At 35.7% G+C, this 22,200-nt stretch overlaps 1 protein-coding gene across 1 annotated transcript in view; it reads right to left on the bottom strand.

Annotated features, from left to right (window-relative positions):
- The window catches only part of MUC19 (mucin 19, oligomeric), a 187,101-nt gene that overhangs the window by 97,527 nt on the left and 67,374 nt on the right, over positions 1-22,200 (bottom strand). Inside the window, 12 exon segments of the mRNA XM_054528500.1 lie at positions 3,306-3,401; positions 3,774-3,875; positions 4,108-4,209; positions 5,753-5,851; positions 12,929-12,994; positions 13,377-13,511; positions 13,752-13,826; positions 14,458-14,535; positions 14,753-14,836; positions 15,451-15,516; positions 18,608-18,706; positions 20,216-20,254. Coding sequence (XP_054384475.1) covers positions 3,306-3,401; positions 3,774-3,875; positions 4,108-4,209; positions 5,753-5,851; positions 12,929-12,994; positions 13,377-13,511; positions 13,752-13,826; positions 14,458-14,535; positions 14,753-14,836; positions 15,451-15,516; positions 18,608-18,706; positions 20,216-20,254 — 1,041 coding nt within the window.

Genomic DNA, 22,200 nt, shown 5'->3' with positions numbered 1-22,200 from the left:
TTTTTCTAGTACAGCTTTTATACCTCTTCATCTCCATAACCACCATATTATTTCATACTTTTCTTTTTGCTACATTGTAACTTCTTTTTAAAAAAAGAGTCTCACTTTGTTGCCCAGGCTGATCACAAACTCCTGGGTTCAAGTAATCTTCCTGAGTACCTGGGACCACAGTGATCTTCACTGTACCAGCTCTAGCATAACTTCTTTCTGTTTGTTTATTTTCATAAAAATCATTTATATAGTATCCATTGTGTGTCAAAGAAGTTGTCAGCAACTTATAAGTATCACTTCATTTTACCATTAGAATAATACTAAGAGATATATAATATTACTTTTCTCTTTTATAAAATAGAAACTAAAGCGAGATTAAGTAGCTGTTCTAAAGGGATGCAGATAAACAGTTCTCTGCTCCATGGGGCATTCTAGTGGGAGGAGAGAGGTAGACATAAATAAAATAACTAACCAACCAATAACCAAATTCACAAACAAGAAAAGCTTCAGAGCATTAATATAAAGTGAATTGATACTACCAAATGGGATGTCCTATTTTAGACTGTCTGGTTAGCAAAGGCTTCTCTGAGAAGATGGTCTTTATTTTGAAGTCTGATAACAAGAAGCAACTTGCTGGTGAAGCTCTAGGAGAATGGCATTCCAGGCAGAGATAACAGCCAGTACAAAGGTCATAAGTCTGATGGAGCTATGCTTGCTAGAAAAGCAGAGCTAGAAGTTGAGTATAGCTGGATAATGGGAGCTGAGGCAGGGAATATTATAAGGTAAGGTCAGATATGTAGGAGCAAGCAAAATGTTATGAATCAGGGGAGGAAGACTGAAGGTTTTTCTAAATGCAAGGGGCTATAATTTTAAAGAGGGGAGAAATAGCATACAATTGATATACATTTAAAATCCCTCTTTACACTCTGTAGAAAATATATGGCAGGGGGTGCATTATAGAATTAAGAAGAAAAATTATGAGGTGATTTCAGAAGTTCTGACAATTTATGAGTGGTTTGGGCTAAAACTGTGATAAAGGAGACTGAGAATAGTGGATAGGGTCAAGATATGTGTTGGAAGTAGCAGTAACAGGCCTTGTTTAGATATAAGAGGTACAAAAAAAAAGATAGCCATCAAGGATAACTATAATATTTTTACCTGAGTGAATTGAGTCAGTGATGCTAACATTTTCTAATATGGGGAAGACTCAGAGAACAGATGTGAGCATAAAGGGAAATCCAGTATCACCCAGAAGGCTCTGGTTCTGAAGATCCTAATATATCAAGAATACCACTAAGGAACCAGATGAAGATGGAAACCTTGGATCTGTAGAGACATGGATCTGCACAGCGGAGTGTCTATGTGTGTATGGGTCCATGTTTCCAGTGAAACTCCACTACTTGGGTAGAGCAGAAAAGAGTTCACTACCCCCTGACAGCTCCAATCCTTTCAGAAGGTTCCCTTCCATATGACCTGTTATTTTACCTCACTGATAAGAATAAAACCTCTTCATCCTTTACCAGACTGGGAATTACTATTCACTTATTGAATTATTTACCAGATATCCACCAGATATTTATCAAGTACCCAAACCAGGAACTGAGCTAGGCACTAGGAACACAACTGTAAACAAAAATAGGCAACGTGACAAGATCTTTCTCTAGTTTTAACAGAAATCCACCATGTTGGTGGTCTGTCTAGTAAAAGATAATGACTGGATGAAGAATCAACAATCCAGGCCCTGACCTGGCCTAACAACATACTTATCCTGTGATTTTGGGGTAAACACATGGATTTTTTCATAGATAAAATGTGAATAATTACTAATATATTATTGACTGCATAGGGTGTCTGTAAGATTCAAGCAAGTTAATATATGTGAAAACATTTCTCCATTTTATACTTTGTATAGTTGTTTTCTGATGATCATTTTTACTTTTGTTAAAACAGATTAAGATAACTTATACATGATATTATATAATGGTTAATGACTGCTTCATATGTTTATATTATAAATAATATTGTATTAAATATATCCAGTAGAAACTAAGATATAAGAATGGTTTTATCTACTAATATTTTATCCTACTAATTATATTTTTCAGGCATTTTTTTGGTTTATTTTCTGAGAAGTATTTAAACATAAATAAATAAATTGATTTGTAATCTATCTCTGTAGTCATTTGAAGCAAGTTAAGTCTTATGAGACACAGACGTTGTTTAGCAAGGGATCTGCAACACCCATTGCATAGTTTACATATTTCCTCAACAGGTCAGCTTTGAGCAAATGAGTTATAGACAAGCCCTACTTGCAAATTCTAGAAAAGAAGACTTTTTAAAAACCCATGTGTAGAGGTTTTAGGAAGAAAACTGATTTCTGAATGTTTAAACAATTCAGAAAGCAGTGTTACTTATTAAATTGTTCTTAGAAATGGGGAAAGCTGTTCATCAAGGTTCTAGATCTCTGTTCAATAAAGAACATATGGGAAAATATGCTAATACTTTAAACCACAACAATTTCAAATACTAAAGACAGTGGTGTTTTGCAAAAGATTGCAAAAAAAGAATTCCAGTTTGAAATTTGAATATTTTTGCTGATGTAAGGTAACCTTTTAATGCCCAACAGCGTATTATATTATTCGTGGCAGAGAAGAATTTATTGAATTCTTAAATATTTGTATTATGGGAAAATCATATAATCAATTAATGATCTGCAAAAATAACTAACATATTATTTTGTGATTATTTAGTATTTTAGCCTATACTGAATTATGTTAGCTTGTTGTCTAAGTGATTTTGTGTGGAAAAATGCAGAACTTAGACAATGAAATTGTAACTAAATGAGCAAATATATCCTAAGAAGCCCTTAACTCAAAAACAATAATTATGGACCAACCATGAGATAAGGTGTTAGAGGGTCACTATTGCTTTTTTTTAAAAAAACTTAACTCCATTATGGTTGTATCAAGTAACATTCCAGTGATTTCTAAATTGGCCGTGTGACAATATCAGATCTAAAATGCTGCACTAGTCTAGTTTAATAATGGAAAATATCTAAATTATCAGATCATTTTTATTATATGTGATGTCAGGTATTGCGCTAATTGATACCCCAATAGTGCATAAATACTGAATAACAAAGCATACAATGGCAACCTCTTTAATGGATTCACAGAATATTTAAATAACAGTGCTTTAAGTTTCAAGCAGGAAAGATTTTCAACTGAATTAATACCCTACTGAATAAGCTTTTGTAAACAAGTTTCTACTCTGACTCCCATTTTTGTGACCTTTTAGTGCTTTGCTAATCTCACCTGGTGTATTTGAAGAGCCTGTGCTGGCACCACTGCTGGACCATCCAGATGTAATTTTGCCTCCACTAGTTGCACCACCTGGTGTTCCAGGTGTACCTGTGGCAAAGGCAAAAATGGAAAGGACGCATTCACAGAATTTCTTAAGCTATGAGATAACCGATTCTCACTTAAATTAACTTCCACCTAAAAATTACAGAAATCTTCATTTTTCTGTATCGATAACAATAATGATCCTTTCCACATTTAAAAAATGTACTTTGACGTACACTATTCACTGTTTCCTTGGCTCCTCATCCCAAGCTCACAAAATAGATCACTTTGACCCACATTTTACAGATACGAAAACAGAGGTTACACAGGTTAAGTGATTTACTTGCTTAACAGCATGACATCGATTCTGAGGAACAGTATTCACACGAACATCCCATATTGCCCCTTTGCAAGTGCTGGGTCTCCCATTTTACCTACCTGGTTTGCTTCCAGAGATTGTCACTGCTGTGGCTGAGGCTGCATCGGTGTGTTTACTCACAGGGCTACTGGTAGTTGAGGCAGCAGATACTGTCGGGGTCCCTGGTTATCAAGAACAATGGTTCAGGCTCACTGCTGCAAATGTACTGGTCCCTATTCCGTGCTGATAGCACAGAACTGAGATTTCTAAAGTATAGTGGATTAAGGGCATCTTCCCTATGCTTTCCCTTTGCTCTGACATTTAATGTCAGTTATAGCCTGACCAATAGTCCACATCACACACTTCTGAGGAAGGCAGGGTTGAGAACTGTTAAGGAGTCATGTCCAGACTTGCCTGATTTTCCAAAACTGGTGGTTCCAATGCCTGCTTCCCCAGGGGTGCTGCTACCTGGAGCTCCAGGAGTTGCTCCAGGTGATACCACAGGTGTACCTGAGACTTTCAGAGAAAACAAACAGTTTAAGAAACTCGCTTTTATTCAATCACTGTGACCTGAAACAACTTGGAAATCTCTTCCAGCATATTTATACTCATAATATTTACTCAGTTTAGTGATATTAGGACTTCTTGCTCAGGAAGAGTATACATGTTAATCTGATAAGGCACTATTACCCCATCACAATCCTTATTTGCCTTCAACACTGAATGTGCCTCTTTCTAGAATTACCTACAAGTTATAATTCCAGAGTAAATTCTTCTCCAAACTGCATTTACCAACTGCTATATTACTTAACTTTTTGCTTTTTTCATGTGTTTAAATATTACTTTATTCTAAAAATTCTAAGCTTTGTAAATATAAGAGCATCTTCTGGCACCTAACACATTACTAAGCTCTCAATAAATATTGTCCGACCAAAATACAAGTGTTTGTGTTAGAGTAGGCAGACAGCCAGAAATGAGCAGGCAAGGGAACCCCCTGGGAAAAGAAGTCCTGGAGACGCTGTCAACTCATAGTCAGTGCTGCCCATTGAGAGGCAGCAAAAAAAGACAACAGCTACACTGGCTACTTCTGGCCTTGTGATTGAGCTCCTCTTGCCATGAAGGGGACTTACCAGGCCCTAGCTGGAGATAATCAGGTTGGGGACTTTCCCCACTGACAAGCATGCAAACTCCTCCAAAAAATTGTCCTGGAGTAGACTTTTGCTCATTATAAGAGTAAAAAGCACATCCCTGGGTGGAGATTTTAAATGCTAATGAGACATGCAATGTGTGTACCAGCATGTACAACGACAGAGCATGCGTGTCCAAAGAGACATCCTGAAACATGCATGCAAGTAATACACCCCTCATGCCCCTTCATGAATAATCAGGTAAGATTCTCAAAAAAGCAGTCCCCCAGCACTAGCTGCTGCTGGCTCATTCTTTCAAGCAGCCCACTCTGTCTTGTGTTTCAGAGTGTACTTCATATTTAAATAAACCCTGCTACTACTATTTTTTCAGCCCTACCAGCTCAGAACTGTTTTCCACTCCTCTCTAAGAATGTACTTCATCTTCCTTCAATAAACTCTGCTACTTAATCCTTGCTATGCATCTCTTGGCTGAATTATTTCTTCCAAGTTAGAAAAGAATCGAGGATTCCCGCACTTTTCCGTAACATTTGCATTTATCTATTTACAAGTACTGAATTCTTCATAATCTCTTTTGATAAATTAAATTTTGATATCAGAGCTCACACTTCTGCTAATACATAATTTTAGATATAAATAATATTTCAAATGTGACTTCACGGGAAGCTAAAGTGGTTGCGGCATCTGATCTTCCAGTTGCATCCAATTTGAAAAATAATGAGGTTCCGCCTACAGATTGTTGCCATGCTGCAAGTGCTTTTTGACAAAAGTTCATTATTAAACTTTTTACTGCTAGAATTTTCCTCATTATCTTATAATTAACTTTTTTTTAAAAACTCACTTGGACTTATGCTAATTATATATAAGACCTTTGTGTTTGACCATTGCTCTGACAACAAGATATGCTGTCTTACCTGCTGTGTTTCCAGGGCCAGTGGCCCCAGTACCTGATGTTCCAGCTGTGTTTCCACTGCCTGCGCTGGTGGTGGCTTCCACAGACCCTTCTGTTGAACCTGGTCAACATAAAAAGGCAGCTAGGATTACATTAATTTCCAAAGTTTCTAGGAAATTAAGGCAACTGTTAAATATTCTTAGACATCCCCATTATTTATCCTTTTGTCTGAGTATCTCAATAGCTTTGTTTCTGATCAGTGTAATTGATTTGAATGAATAAGCTTCTGTGATTATTTAGCCATTTACTCGATACTAAATCACAACTCACTGCCTGGCATCCCAGTCATTCTTCCTGCCAGTGTTGTCAACTCACCTGATATTCTGGTTGTTCCTGTTTTGTTTTGTTTTGTTTTGAAGAAGAGGGAGGAGGAGGAAGAAGAGGAGGGAGAGGAAGAGGAGGATAAAAGTAATATGATAAAATTTGTTAAATTCAACTTGGTTATTTATGATGTTTCCATGGCTACTTTCACCACCCAAATTCATGTCTTCCTTCCTCCTAACTAAAATATTGCAATTGTTTTCTCTTTACCCAATTAACAGGTCAATATTCTTCATCACAAATATATTCTCTGTTCAAGAATATTGAATGATAGTAATTCTTCAACATTAATGTGTGTAAGAATCATCTGGTGAGCCTATTAAAAATGCAAATTCCCTATCTTTCCCAGCAGAAATTCTAATTCTATTTTATAACGTTGAAGAGGTTGGGTCTTGTATTGCAATTAAACTCATATATTCACTTTCAGTTTGCAGAGCATCCAGAGGATAAAAGAATAAGTTAATTGACATAATGGAGAATAGCTAAATTTAGAATATCTAGAAAGGGATATAAGAACTTGATTAGTTTCAGGTTCATCATTTTGGGCAGGAATAATTTCTAGGTGATATACCACAAAAGGAGACACATAACATCAAGTCCCCACTATCAGTGATGCTATGTTTGATCACTAGGTTTAGGTGGTGACAACCAGAACTCTCCAGTGTAAAGCATTTTACAATTCTGCAATTAGCAAGTAATCTGTTGGGTGATACTTTGGCATCAGGCAAACATCCAAGTCCCAGTCAACCTTTCACTCAATGATTTCAGGATTTATTTATGCTCCTTGTCTATTTCATTCAGCATTTCAAAACAGTGATTTTTCCAATTGTGTCTTTTTCCAACATTTATTAGTTGGAATTTTTCTTTAAAAAGAGAGATTTCTCTGATCAACTGGAGCTATTCAAATATCTTGATCCATAGTTTCTAATAAAAATACTTGATAATTGATTAATTTTTCTCTTTAATTACCAATCTTCAGAATAAAGACTTGACATGATAGTCACCACCAACATTATCAAATGTTGTTGTGGTTGTTTCTTTTTATTAATTATCATTGGGGGCATGTATGTTTCAGTATTATCAATGTGCCTCAATCTGTTACAAATAATTTTTTCAGTGCTCAAAATTCTCCAAATTTGGCCAACAGGAACTCATGCAGTTTAGCACCCTTGTCATTTAGGCAGAGCTCCCTTAGTCTTTGAATGCTTCCTCATTTTCTGACTCAAGAAGTCCCAAGCTCACCTTGTACTTTTCTTGTCCAAGACCTAGAATTAACCATTTCTCCAAGCAAGTATGAACACAGAAATTTAGGAGCCCAAACTGGCTGACAAGGGGTGCACACTACTGTTAGGGTACCACTGCTTTTAGGCCATTTCAGTGGCCAGAGGTGGAAGATACAAAGACAAATAAATATATAGATAATAAATGTATTATATTGGAAGATATATATTTCCATATATTAGAAGTATATATATTTATACCTATATTTGGGTATATCACATATATTTGTAATAAGTTTGTATATATTTCTAATATATGAAAATATACATTTTCTATATATATCATATATTTAGATTTATATAAATGGTATATATATCATAAGTTTATATATATATATTTCTCACTCAAATGGAATTTACTTAATTATTTGATTTCTTTTCTTTTTTTTTTTGGAGACAGGATCTCACTCCTTCTCCCAAGTTGGAGTGCAGTGGTGCAATCACTGCTCATTACAGCCTCGACTTCTGGGCTCAGGTGATTCCCCACTTCAACCTCCCAAGTAGCTGGGATACAGGCATGTGCCACCATGAGTAGCTAATCTTTTGTATTTTTTTTTTTTTTTGTAGAGATGGGGGTCTCACTATGTTGCCCAGGCTGCTCTCAAGCTCCTGGGCTCAAGCAGTCTGCCGGCCTCAGCCTCCCAAAGTACTGGGATCACAGGTGTGAGCACTTCGTCCAGCCCTGATTTAATTATTGTATTTCTTTTCTCTTACATTTAAAATCTTGATTTCTAATAACATTCATATAACTACTAATTGTTTTATTCTGTAATATATAAAAAACCATTTCAAAGTGAGAACATTCATGTAACTACTAAGAAGAAAATTACTGCATGAAGTTTAATATTTCCTAGCAGTCTTTTTGCCATTAAAATACATGACACTAGCATATACTGTCCGATTACTGTGTGTTAAAGTCATGTGAAATAATTATTTTGTCTATGTGATTATAATTTGATATTCAATTAGGTTCACTTGTTTTGGTTGGTTTTCAGTTTTAGGGTTTGCTTTTTTTATTTTGATTTAATTGTGTTTTTAAAAATACTTATGACATTTTCCTTTTTGAAAGCCAAAATTATATTTAAAAGAATACTCAGAGAACTCAAAATTCTGCTGTTCTGGTTTGTTCCCTATAAGTAATGATTTTCACTAGTTTTTAGTTTATCTTCTGTGTTTTTTGTATACATATTTGCATATGTATATATAATTCATATCCTTACAAAACATATATACATATATGTACACACACATACACACATCTCTCTTTTTTCATAAAGGTATAAATGATATATACAATTCTGATTTATATTTTTCCTTTACAATAAATTCTGGAAATAACTAGATCAGTCCATAGAGATCTTTCTCACTCTTCTATTAGGATGGTCTAGTGCTACTTTTTGTCATCTTTTATTCAATGTGTCTTTAATGAGTTGTTTCCAGGCTCTTTCTATAAAAAAACAATGCCGGTATGAAAAGCTTATACATATGTTATTTTATACTTTGGTTGTCTAGCTTCAGGAGCACTAAAAGCGGGATTTCTGGGTCAAAGGATAAACGAGTCTGTAATTCTGTTAGATTTTGCCAAGTTATCCTCCTCCGGGCTGTAACATTTTGTGCTCCCACCAGCAATGCGCAGAGCACCACCTGTTTCTTTCCAGAACTGTCAACAGGGCTGTTGTCACACTTTTGGATTTCTGCCAATCTAAAAAGTGAGAAATGGTATCTCAGTGTAGTTTTGATTTGCGTTTTTCTTGTGTGAAGCTGATCATTTTCTCAGAGGTTTGAGAATCACTTATATTCTTTTTCTCTGTAATTCAATTCACATCTTCTATTATTCTAGTTTTTGATTTGCTCTATGCACTTTTTCCCCTTGCTGACTTTGCTTGGCATCCTTTTGTGCAATAAATCATAGCCACAAGTATGATTCTATACTGAGTCTTGTGAGTCCTTCTAGCAAGTCCCAAAACTTGAAGGGGTCTTGGGCACGCTGATATGGATTGCCTTCCCATTTGGTCAAAAATGTTTTTGTGTCTTTAAGGAGAGTTTTAAAGTTTTCCTCATGTAAGTTTTATCTTGTTTGGATTATTCCAAGGTAACTTATCTTATTTGTTGTTTACACAAATTGGAGTTTTCTCTTCAAATATATATTTTAACTTATTATTTGTATTTATGAAGACTTAATTTTTATAGATTAATCTTGTATCTTAGTACCTTATTAAATTATCTTACTGCTTATAGTTTTTCCATTGATTCTCTAGGGTTCTGCAGGTACACTATTATATCATCTGTAAATAGAAATAGTTTAATATTTTCTATTTCAAATTCTATGCTATCAATTGCTATATAATCCAATTTATTAATAACTCCAGAAACTGTTAAATAGTAGTATGATTGCATATCTCCTTACCTTGTTCCTGAAGTTAGTGGAATAGGTTTAGAAATTCCTTATTAAGATGCTACACGTGTGGCTGAGGTATATGTACTTTATATTTATTTATTTATTTATTTTTGTGAGACGGAGTCTCACTCTGTTGCCCAGGTTGGAGTGCAGTGGTGCGATCCCGGCTCACTGTAACCTCCGCCTCCCAGGTTCAAGCAATTCTCCTGCCTCAGCCTCCCGAGCAGCTGGGATTACAGGCACCCGCCACCATGCCCAACTAATTTTCGTATTTTTAGTAGAGATGGGGTTTTGCCATGTTGGCCAGGCTGGTCTCAAACTCCTGACCTCAAGTGATCCACCTGCCTCGGCCTCCCAAAGTGCTTACAGGCGTGAGCCACCAAGTATGGCCCTGTTTTAAGGAAGTATCCATTCATTCCTATTATTTTGAGTGGTCTTTTTTTCCCATCAGAAATGATTATTCAGTGTTTATCAAATACATTTTTAGCCTCTGTGGGTCATTTTGTTTCCCTTAGATCTACTATTAATATTATGAATTACATTAAAAGATGCCTTAATTTTGAAAAAGTCACTAAAAATCAGTATTAATAAAAATAATCAAGCATTAGTTTCTCCCTGAATGCTCATTTTTCCTTTTTTGTAAACTGAAGCTTCTTGTACTTAGCTCATGAGATTTAAATAATTCGCTTGACTACTTACTACCTGTTATCTATGACTAAAACAAGTCCAATTGTTTTTCAGAATACTTTGCATAATTGACTCTTCAGGATTAATTCTTCCAGGTATATGATAGGTTCTTTCACTAAATAGATTTGGGGTTTTTTTTTCCTAAATTAAGAATGTTTTTCCTTATTTATAATTTTAAATATTAGTTCTGTTTCATTGCTTTTTCTTCTCCAGATATGGCAATAATATATCTTGGATACTTTTGTTTGTTTCCTAAAACTATATCATTCTCTAGCCCATTATACCTTTTCTGAAAGTGTCTGCAATATTTCAGGGGTAGGGTTTACCTCTTCTCAGTTCTATCCTCTAATATCCTTGCTGTATTTTCAGTTTTATTTATTCTCAATGGAGCACCTTGCTATTTGGTCTTTTGAGATAATTTTTCTTTTTCTTCAATTTTCTCCTGGGTTTTCACCAATTCCAATTTAACATTCCTGCTGTTTATCTATTTCCAGTCTTAATTTTTAATCTGTAATTTTGACGTCTTTGTAGCTGCAGTTGTTTCCTTAGTTATTTTACGTTAATGTTATGTTTTTGTATTCTTTTGCTTCACGACTAGATCTTTAGAATTTTCTTGCTATTGCTGCAAAGTTTTTGAAAATGCATATAAAGGAATAGCTGTGTATCGATACTGGAATTTCTTTATTATTATTATTATTATTATTTTCATTGTTTTGTGGGCCAGTAATAGCAGGAGATTCTATGCAGGGGGCAGCAGAGAGGCTTCCGTATACTTCCCAGATTTCTCAGATAAAGGGCTCCCCTCTTATGTTCTTACAGTGAGGGAGCTTCGTTTATAAGTGGCACTTTTTCCTTGTCTGTCTTCTGATGCTTTCATTATTATCTTGTTTTATTGAGACCCTTATTTTTCCATACTTTTTTTTTTCCTTTGGCACCCAGGCTCCAAGGGTTGCTCCCCTGTCCAAAGACTTCCATGCGTTCTCCAATAGTCTTTCAACTCCATTCATGAGGGCTGTCTGACCTGCCAGGTACCAGATTTTCTCTCAGCATTTTCCACTCAAGTTGCGGGACTTTCCTTTTGAGGCTCAACTCTAGTTGATTGAACCACTAGAATCATGGTATTCTACCACTGTTAGGACCTCTCTATACTTCTCTATTTTCTGTGATGCCCTTACCTATATTTCAGCCCTATGGTAAGCCTCAGAGCCATCATTCCCAGTTTTTGGAGTCTGGCTCTTCTCTGTCTCCTCTACACACCGTAGGTGTGGGCTCTGTTTTGATCTTTATGATTTGAAGAAAGAGGTATCTATAGACTCTAATTTATGCAGCCACCATTTTCCTGTTTTGTTTTGTTTGTTTGTTTTTAATTTTTCCATTGGCTTCTTGAACTTAAATCCTATTCGATTCTACTAGTGTCAGTGCAAATTAAGGATCAGGTTGATACTATGACTAATTAAATTTCATTCTGCTTGTGATAAAAGGATTTTTGGTGTGTTTGAATATTTAACCAGGTCATCAGATATTTACAACAGAGATACAATATGTAAGAAATTAGGTTAAGGAAGGTTCTTCACAGATTCAGCTTACTCACTTGCTTCATTTCCAGAGACGAATTTAGGGTGAACTACGTCTAATAAATGGTGCTCTCAAGTCCTTCTACTTGAAGACTATAATCATTTATATTGAGAACATGTGTGTATAGGTCATATCTGCTTGTCTATATATTATAAAAGGTGACATATTGCTCTGATTTTTCAGTCTCTTAACAGACTGCCTCTGATGTGCATCACATTCTGTTTTAATGCTTACTCAACAATAAACCTATATTTTATTCTGTACTACCTTTGTGCAGGGGGTTCTGGATTTGAAGAACATTTTGTTTTTAATCTTCCTTCCCCAAAACCTGAATAACTAGTTTTTATTCCCTTGCAGTTGAATAGATTCTAAAAATTTCACTCAGCTTCCTTGTATTTTGAGTTTTTGTTCAAGTTGGGACATATAGATATAGCTCGTAGTGCACTGATTACAACACATTCTTTTCAAAATAGAATAATTCTGTTGTTTTAATCAAATTAATCAGTCACTTTACTAGAATTGCCTCTCAAGTCTTACTCCAATGTGTGTCATTGAACAATTCCTCCACTTTGATTATCTTTTGCCTTGCATGATTTTGCTTTTGTGTGTATTATAAATATTAATTTCTTTTGCTCAGAAATGAAGTTCTATGAGAACAAATACCTTACTCTACTCCTCTTTTATATTGTCTGTATCCCCCAGGATAATACTGAACACACAACAAATATTTCTTGATTTATTTCTGATCTTCTGCAGTTTTGACATTACACAAATAATAATAATTAAATTCCCCAGGAAAACTTGTCTCTGACAAAATTTTAACTAAAAAATTACACTTCTACTGTCTGGATTTATTCTGATTATGCTCTTTCCATACCCGATGCTCCAGAAGTGTTTTCACCAGCAGCTCCAGTGATGGCTACATTTCCCCCTTCAGTTGTTCCTAATTGAAAAGAGCAACAGTGCTCAGTCTGCATCAGAGTTTTCAAAATTACGAAATAAAAATACAGGGCACCCAGTTAAATATGAATCCCAGACAAACAATAAACACTGTGTTTTGATTATTGCATGGGACATACTCATTCTAAAAAAACTGTTCCTGATTTGTTTGAAATTCAAATTAACTGGCATCCTATATTTTCTCTGGCAAGCCTAGTCTACATAAATGGTTATAATGAAGTACTCTTTGAACAAATTTCAGGGTTTCTTTACAGAGGTAGGTGGTCTACTTAAACTATCCATGATCATTTGTTGTAAAATTACATCCCTTCTTAATTCACTTAAACTTATAAGAATTTGAGGTCCCAACTAGGTTTGTGACTCACCACCACTAAAGTGATCAGGTGAGCCCGGGCTTGGCCTCGTGAGTTTCCCAGGTGGACCGGAACCAGTGAAAGATGTTTTAGCTGTGATTTCACTGTCAGATCCAGGAGTAGATCCAAGAGACTGTCCTGTTACACCTGACAAACACAGTATTGGGAGAGCATATACATTATTGTGACAACCCAGTGCCATAGTAGTTTTGAAGGAAATATTTAGAGAAAACATAAATTAAAACTTTTCTTGAAAATGTTAATAACTTATATACCATTCTATCTTTTGTCGGATGGCATTTATACTTGGTGAAATTTGCAGAGGTCTGATGAAATATTGTCCTTTTCACCAAAAGCCACGGCCTCAGAATGACATCCTCTACTCACCTGACATGCCTTCAGATGATGTCACTTCACTGCTTGTGGCTCCAGTTTTTCCACCCACTGAGGGTCCAGTAGTTCCTTTCAAAATAGACAATAAATATGTATCATGATCTTTGATTTAGCAGAACAGAGGGTGCTACTCTTTGCTTTCAAAATACCTTTTGTTTACACTTCTTCATTTCCAGAAATGGTTCACTTTTTCCAAAAATTGATGATAAGAATCGTATATGATTGTTGGCATCCTTCAGAGTGCTTATTTACTTATTCCTTGTAAATAAGCTTGTTTATTATTTACTTGTTTAATATTCAGATATTTGAACCTAGCGGTTCTCAACCCAGGTTGCATGTGAGACCCATGAGGCTTTTAAAAAGCCTGGTCCCTTCTTCCAGGGACAGATTCAATTAGTCTGTGAAGGATTCTTCAATACGTATTTTCCAACATTTCTCTAGTTGATTCTAATTTGTAGTTAGGATTGCAAACCATGACCCTAGCCCCACTCCAGACTCACAGACTCAGAAGTTCCAGCACAGGAACCTCTGACTGAATCTGTATGGCCGATTACTACCTGCAATACTTGTGGTCAGTAACTGGGCTTCCTAACTCCAGTTCTTTTCATTCTTTACAGTGCTGCTAAATAAAGAAAATGTGGGCAGATCCACATGCTCCATTTTACTCCTGCACACTCACTGACTTTTCCCTTTTACTTACCTGATTTGCTGCTTTCAGAGGTTGTGGCTGAGGCTCCAGGGCTGGCAGTAGTGGAGCCTGCAGAAACTCCTGTACTTCCTGAAACCAAGACAGGAGCAGGTATGCATGTTATTACTTCTGTTACTATGACTACTTGGAAGTTTCCAGAAAAAGGAAGTGAAAGAAACTATCCCTCCAACTTTCCTCAGCCCTGCATTCTAATACTAGTTCTAGCCTGAATTTACAGAGCATCACTTAGTGTGGGAGGTATGGTTGGGAGCTTCTGAGACATTATGTCCAGCCTGGTCGATCTTACCAGAAACTGTGGCTCCAGGGCCTGCTTCTCCAGGGGTACTGCCACCTCTGACTGCAGGGGTTACTCCAGATACCCCCGGTGTGCCTAATTTTTTATCATGGAAAAAAACAATGTCTGCTAAGAAAGTTAAATCCTTATAAAAGTGACCTACAATATACATTTTTTTCCTTTAAAAAATGAATCTATCTCATAAATATCATAAGTTCTTGTTCAAGGTAAATCAGATAAATCAGGAAACTCTGATATTCTACTGCTTATAATAAAGGAGTCTTTCTTCCTAAAATATAGTAATCATGCAGATAATTCATTGTTCAACACTGAATAGTTCAGCATTGAATTATCTTGTCTCTTCTTACTAGAATTGCCTTATGCTCCAGCATGCATCTTTTATTTGCTTGATTAACTCCTGCCTGTCTTAGTCTTTATCATCTACATCTGTAGGAATATTTATTCCTTCCTCTCCAAAGTGAAGTAGAGTGAGAACAAATATATGTCCCTATTCTTTTCCTGTATCCCACAAAGAATCTATCACAGTATGAGGTATACAGCATATACTTGTTGGTATAGTTCTGATCTTCTGGACACACAGCCTTACATAATGTTTGGATTCCCCAAGAAACCTTGTTTCTGACTAAATTTTGAGCAGAAAGCTCACATGTCTACAGGACAGCGTCATGATGGTTTTGCTCTTCCAGTACCTGCTCTCTCAGATGTATTTTCACCAGCAGCTCCAGTGGTGGCTGCATCCACTCCTCCAGTTGTTCCTACATGGAAGAATAATGGTGCTTAATGTGTATGGATAGTTAGCAAAAAAAATTATTTCAGGATATTCACAGTTTCATGTCATTTTCCTATTGTCCTTGGTTTTCTTAATCTCATTATCGTATTCTGGGGTCTTGGCAAAGCTTGTGTTGGACCCCAATCACAGCCCCCAAAAGGGTCTCTGTCTTGCCTGCTGGGTTCCCAGGGCTGGTGGCCCCAGTGCCTGATGCTCCAGGTGTGCTTCCCCTGTCTGCTCCTGTGGTTGTGCCCATGGATCCTCCAGTCGTACCTGACAAACACAGTAGCAGTAATTTCAACATATGGTACTTCTGAAGGAAAAGACTGGGAGATTCAAGTCAAATTTCAAGCTTCTTGAGCAGCTTGCATGTTTTGCTTATGCCCATTTATCAGGTGCTAAAGCATGTTTTGACTACACCCATTTAACACGATCTAAAGCACGTGTCCTGACTTGCCTGATTGTCCTGGGCTTGTAGCTCCTTTGCTTGGTTCCCTGGGTGTGTTGCCCTCCTCTCCTCTCCTTGTTAGGGCAGGAGGGCCTCTGGTTACTTTTGATTTAAAAAAAATATACATTTTTAAAAATTCCCTGGCTGGGCGCAGTGGCTCACACCTGTAATCCCAGCACTTTTGGAGGCAGAGGTGGGTGGCTCACCTGAGGTCAGAGTTCAAGACCAGCCTGGCGAACCCTGTCTCTACTAAAAATACAAAAATTAACCGGGCCTGGTGGTGGGTGCCTGTACTCGGGAGGCTGAAGCAGGAAAATCGCTTGAACCAGGGAGGCAGAGGTTGCAGTGAGCCGAGATCGCACCACTACACTCCAGCCTGGGCAACAAGAATGAAACTCCATCTCAAAAAAAAAAAAAAAAAAAAAAAGTGCCCTACACATAAACCAACTCATTTACTCTTATAAAATTCCTCTGAAACAGGTCATAATATTATTCTTATTTATTAGATGTGATTAAATGATTTGCTCCAGGTCACCAAGTTGGTCGACAGCAGATCCAGGAGCCAGATTCAAGCAGTCTAGCTACAGTTAATACTCTAAACCTGTGTTTCTCAAACAATCTGTAGCAAAAGATCAATTTTGCAAAATTTCCAATCTGTGCTAGATGGATACTTTGAAAAAGGCCATAAAATAGAGAAATGAAATTTTTAAAAGTAAAACCATATGAAACACAAGTCTTTATTTAATAGACATAAAAATCGTCCTGTAAAATTGCTATGTTTTTAAATGCTTAGTCTCTGTTTCAGTTCTTATTACATCAAAAACTGGTAACAGTCTGGCTTGTATTCATCTGTCGACCGAACTTTGAGTAGCCCTGCCCAAAATCCTTATACATACTGCCTCATAACCAAAAGAGATAGCTGATTGACTTGTCATTATTATCCAAGTAATTTTGAGGCAGGTTTTAAGAAATGTAAACAAATGGTCATCACTCTAAAATTTAAGTTTACTGACCTAATTGGAATGAACCAGTTTCTTAATTTGTGCTAGTGTACATTGATTATATCCTTTAAACCATTAATTGTTATGTAAACTATATCTTATTCCAAAAAGTGTTTAAGTTATAACGTTTAAGTCAAGAAAATTGCTAAAGTAAATGTAGAAAAAATAAAATTAGGCCATGGATTAGTTTGCAAGCGCATAAAGAGAAATAGTTCCATGTATACACTAAAGAAATGGCTTTTAACCCATCTATGTATGTAAAGAAGTTTTGATTTATATTAAAAGCAATCAGAACAACTGAAGAATTGTAAGTAGTGGAGTGACATGATGATAGTTGAGATTTTGGAAGTCCATTTTTCATGGTATTGACTGCAGCGTAGATTGGGAGGGAAGTGAGGAAGGAGTGGAAATGTTAGAGCAGTAGTTTTCCACTTTGATGAGCATCTGTTGCATGGGCTTGTTAGTAAAGTGTTTGCTGGGCTCCACTCCAATAGCTTCTGATTTTAGGCAGGTGGGCCCAGATATTTTCATTTCTAATGAGTTTCCAGAAGATGCTGATGCTGCTGGTCCAGAAACCACACTTTAAACACCATCATTGTGTTGGAGGAAGGTGAGCAAGGTGGAGGCTAGGTGGAAAATGTTTAACACCTGAACAAAAGCAGAGACAAACTGATGCAGAGAAGAAACTTAAGAAATACTTAAAATTAGTAGCTGATTGCATGATGGACAGGGGTGAATTTTGGCTTTTTTGTTTTCTATCCAAATTACCTCTGCTTAAGGAAACCAATAATATTTTATTCATGAAACCAACAGTAGTTAAAATTCAGTCAATGATGTGTACGGCAAGCATATCCTCATTGGCTTTTGTTGGATCTAGGTTTTTATACACACACAGAGCTGTGGAGCTAGCTATTCCACACCAGACAGGATTCTGTGTTCTAAACCTGCCTCTTCTAGCTTGGAGACCTTTTATTATTTTCTCACCTACTGCGAATAACAACAGATAACTACCATGGTGTAATTGTTGATTAAATTACATACTACATATTTGAAGACAATTCAGAAATCTTCCTGTGCCACAGAAACATATCATTAGTATTTTATTAAATATGAATCATTGAATTTTTCTCCAGGGTCATTTAGCTGACTTCAATAGCTTTGACATTTGGCCCTGTTATATAATGTTGTACTCAGGGTAAAGTTGTTGCCAAGTTGAAACAGAGGATTCCTAGTAGAAATATGCTATGGAAGAGATAGTATTTGACTCATTTATTTGTCTCACCTGTTCTGAAGTCACTTAAATTTCCATGTTCAGCTCCTGTGGTTATACCTGGTAACACTCCAGTTGTCCCTGATAAATGTAAAGAAAAAACAAACATCTGGCTAAAAAAAAAAAAAAAATGCATAGGTGCCACCAACTGTCAAGGTCATCAGCACATATAATTGTAACATGATATACTTTAAGGAAGCAACTTGTGAAAAGACTAAAGATATGACATTTCAATTACATGTAAGGAATAATCACCTAACTCTAATACTTTTATTTTGCAAAATATTGTCCTGAGTAGCATCTCCTAAAATGAGTTGCTTAGCTGAGGCTGGTATACTTTGTTCTGAATTTAATTTACCTGCCATGCCTGCAGCACCAGTGATGGTGGGGCTCACTACTCCTGTCGTGCCTGCATTTCCAGATGTTGAGATGATGGGAACTGAAGTTTCAGTAATGCCTGAGAAAAACATAAAATTAACTTCTCATCTAAATTCTATCAAGACTTTATTACCACAGAGTGAGTTAACTGTTTTACCAATTTTACTATAGAAAATAGAATCAATAAAGCCAGTGACTTTCTGCCTAGAGTTCCCTAAGAATTTCTTTTAATATCATTGCCTTTTTTTCTTTTTTACAAATACAGCTTTCTGCATCTTGAACTGAGTCACACTAGGTCTTCATACATTTTTCTAAATAACTGTTTTAAAATAAGCAGAACCTACAGCCACTGTGGAGAACAGTCTGGAGTTTCCTCAAAAAACTAAAAATTGAGCTACCATATGATCCAGCAATCCCACAGCTGAGCATACACCCAAAAGAAAGAAAATCAGTGTACCAAAGAGATATCTGCACTCCTACATTTGTGACAGCACTGTTTACAATAGTTAAGATCTGGAAGTAACCTAGGTGCCCAGCAACAGATGATTGGATAAACAATATACGAAATGGAGTACTATTCAGCCATAAAAAAGAATGGGATCCAGTCATTTGCAACAACATAGATGGAATGGGAGATCATTATGTTAAGTGAAATAAACTAGGCACAGAAAGACAAACATCACATGTTCTTACTTTGTGGGATCTAGAAAAATCAAATCCATTGAACTCATGAACACAGAATGTAGAAGGATGGTTATCAGAGCTAGGAAGGGTAGTGGGGGAGAGGGAGAGTTGGGGATGGTTAATGGGTATAAAAAAATTAAAAGAATGAATAAGACCTATTTGATAGCACAGTAGGGTGACTATAGCCAATAATAATTATATATTTTAAAATAAGGAACATAATTGGATTATTTAGAACACAAAGGGTAAATGCTTGAGGAGATAGATACCCCATTCTCCATGATGTGCTTATTTCACATGACATGCCTGTATCAAAATATCTCATGTATACTATATATGTATATATCTACTATGTATCCACATTTTAAAAAATAATTTTTAAAATTTAAAAATAAAATAAGCAGATCCTTATGCCCTAATCACTGTTGCCTGGGGCTGATAATAACAATAAAGAAACACTATCATGAAATAGTTAATTGCTACTTTTAGGCTTAGAACAGCTAAGAGAGTAACATATGTTATTAGATGTGCACATGTTTAAACTTAAAACATCTAAGAGAGTAACATATGTTATTACATGTGCAACCCATATTCTTTAAAAAAAAATAAAGATATTTACTACTGTTGCAGATGCTATGTTAATAGTTAGTGATAAAGAAGAAAATCAAACTAGAAACCATGTTTCTATAGCCAGTCAATATAAACTGATCGAAAACAAGTAAAATTCAAGGTTTTTAAGAACAATTTAAAACCAGTGGTAAAAGCCTACTAAACTGCTTGTTTGAAATATTTTTTCTAAAGCCAAACTGTCCTATAAATTCTTTCTTAAAACCCAAGGTGACTAATAATTTATACTATTGGATATTTTTATTTAACATATAAAACCAAGAATTAATATACTGACCTGTAGTAAAAGGTTCGATGAGAGGACCTAGAGTTGTTCCTAAAAAGGAAAACAGAAATGTGAATTTTTCCAACCTCAAGGAAAAAATACTAGAGAGATTGTTCTGCTGTTGTGTAGTTTTCAATATAGAGTAATTTGTAATATATTTAGTGTTTAGAGTTAATAATAAATTTGTATTTCATTTTCAAAATAGTGACATACATGATATACTTTCCAATGTATACATACACACACATACACATATGCTGAATTCTACTAAATAAAAAGTAAATTGAATGTATATCAACAATGGAAATAAATTCTCTGTTAAGCAGAGGCTGATTTTGCAGTTTATGGTTTCTTCAACATTTCTCAGCTTCTGGTTGTCTGCAGCTTGGATATTTTTATATTGAGTAGCACTTAGTCTATAAGGGCTTCGAAGGAAAAGGAGAAATATTTTTTAAGATTTATGTTTATGATTTGATATAGCAGGTTTATAAAAATAAATTTGAATTTACCCTAAACAGCTGTTGTGGATTATCAGTGAACTCCTGAAGGAAGAGGCCGTGTTTTACCTTTGTATTCCCAATGCCTGCCCATTGCCAGGGATGTGATAAAAGCTCATCAAATGTTTATTAAGGGCCTGTGCACTTAAAAATAAGCCTTTATTAATTTGAGGTTTTCATAAATAATAAAGAGTCAGGTATTTTCGCTATTTCAATGTTAATTTTCATTGAAAATTCATGGAAATCCATTGCTTACTTTATGTAAACAATACCATTTTGCAATTTTACAGTGTTTTGGAACTTCAAAAAAAGGACAGAAACAAACTTCTCACACAATCTATTTGATCCTCACTCCTCATCCAGCTACACTGGCCTTTCTATCTTTTCTACCTGCTGTTTGCAGTTCTCTGTACATGGAACATGGTTCTTTCCTCCTCTTCTCCTAGTTGAGCTTTCATTGGTCAATTCTCAACTGAAACATCTTTTCTTCAGTCTTTCCTGAGCTCCTTGACTGGATTAAATCCCTTCCCTCTCACCCCATGCCCTTTTAGGTACTCCATAGCTCTTGTGTTGATGTAAGTTTCCATTTGTTTTTGTAATTACTTAATTGATATCCATATTCCTGACTAGTCTGTAGGTTTTATAAAGGCAGAAACCACGTCAATTTTATTCACTTTAGTATCTCCAGGGTCTGTAAGAGTGTCTAGCACATAATAAGAGCTTGATAAGTATTTGTTCATAGACTGAATGAATGAATGGAGTAAAAATATTTTACCCATTTTTCATATAAAGAATGGGGCTCAGAAAAGTTGAGTGATTTTTTTCAAAATCACGCTGCTGGGTGGTGACAAAACTGGGACTCAAATGTAAGTCACCCAGTAACTAGGACTGTGACCCATACTGTTTTTTATGTTATTCTGCCTGTATGTATAACACATCACCTCTTGCATTTTTCAAGTTTTCTTAATTACTTATTCATCATGTTAATGGAAATATTAAAAAACTAGACTAGAAATTATAGAACACAATATCAAGTAAACAATAAAATATCCTGTCTCCCCAAATTACTCTATAGAATGTATATTTAAATAAGTATGGTAAGTAGTTTAAGAGAAAGTTTTTGTGACAGTTCTCAAGAGTTGGCAAGGTTTAGTTGAGAAGAATTTTCAAAATCGGTGTCACACAGACTCCACCAACTGACCAATTCAGATCTTGATATCTTTTCTCACTAATGAGGACAATAGTTGGACATCTGAATCAAAATCTCTTGCTGATCTAATTGTAAGAATAGCACAGAAAGACTGTTATGCCATGCCATGATCCACAGAGACTATCAAGATTAGAATGATGTGGAAGAATAGATAGACCCTGATATTCCCAAAGATTTTGGTGCAGATTCCATTTCCCAGTATTGATTTAACCTTTATGGAATTCCAGTGATCCAATTTGAGCACTTTCAAACTGAAGACAATTACATTTAATTAAAAGCAGCATTATCAT

Source organism: Pongo abelii, chromosome 10 (genome assembly GCF_028885655.2).
Source record: "Pongo abelii isolate AG06213 chromosome 10, NHGRI_mPonAbe1-v2.0_pri, whole genome shotgun sequence".
NCBI classification, from domain to species: domain Eukaryota; kingdom Metazoa; phylum Chordata; class Mammalia; order Primates; family Hominidae; genus Pongo; species Pongo abelii.
Note: the sequence above shows the minus strand (reverse complement) of the source record. Positions and strands in the feature narration are given on the sequence as shown.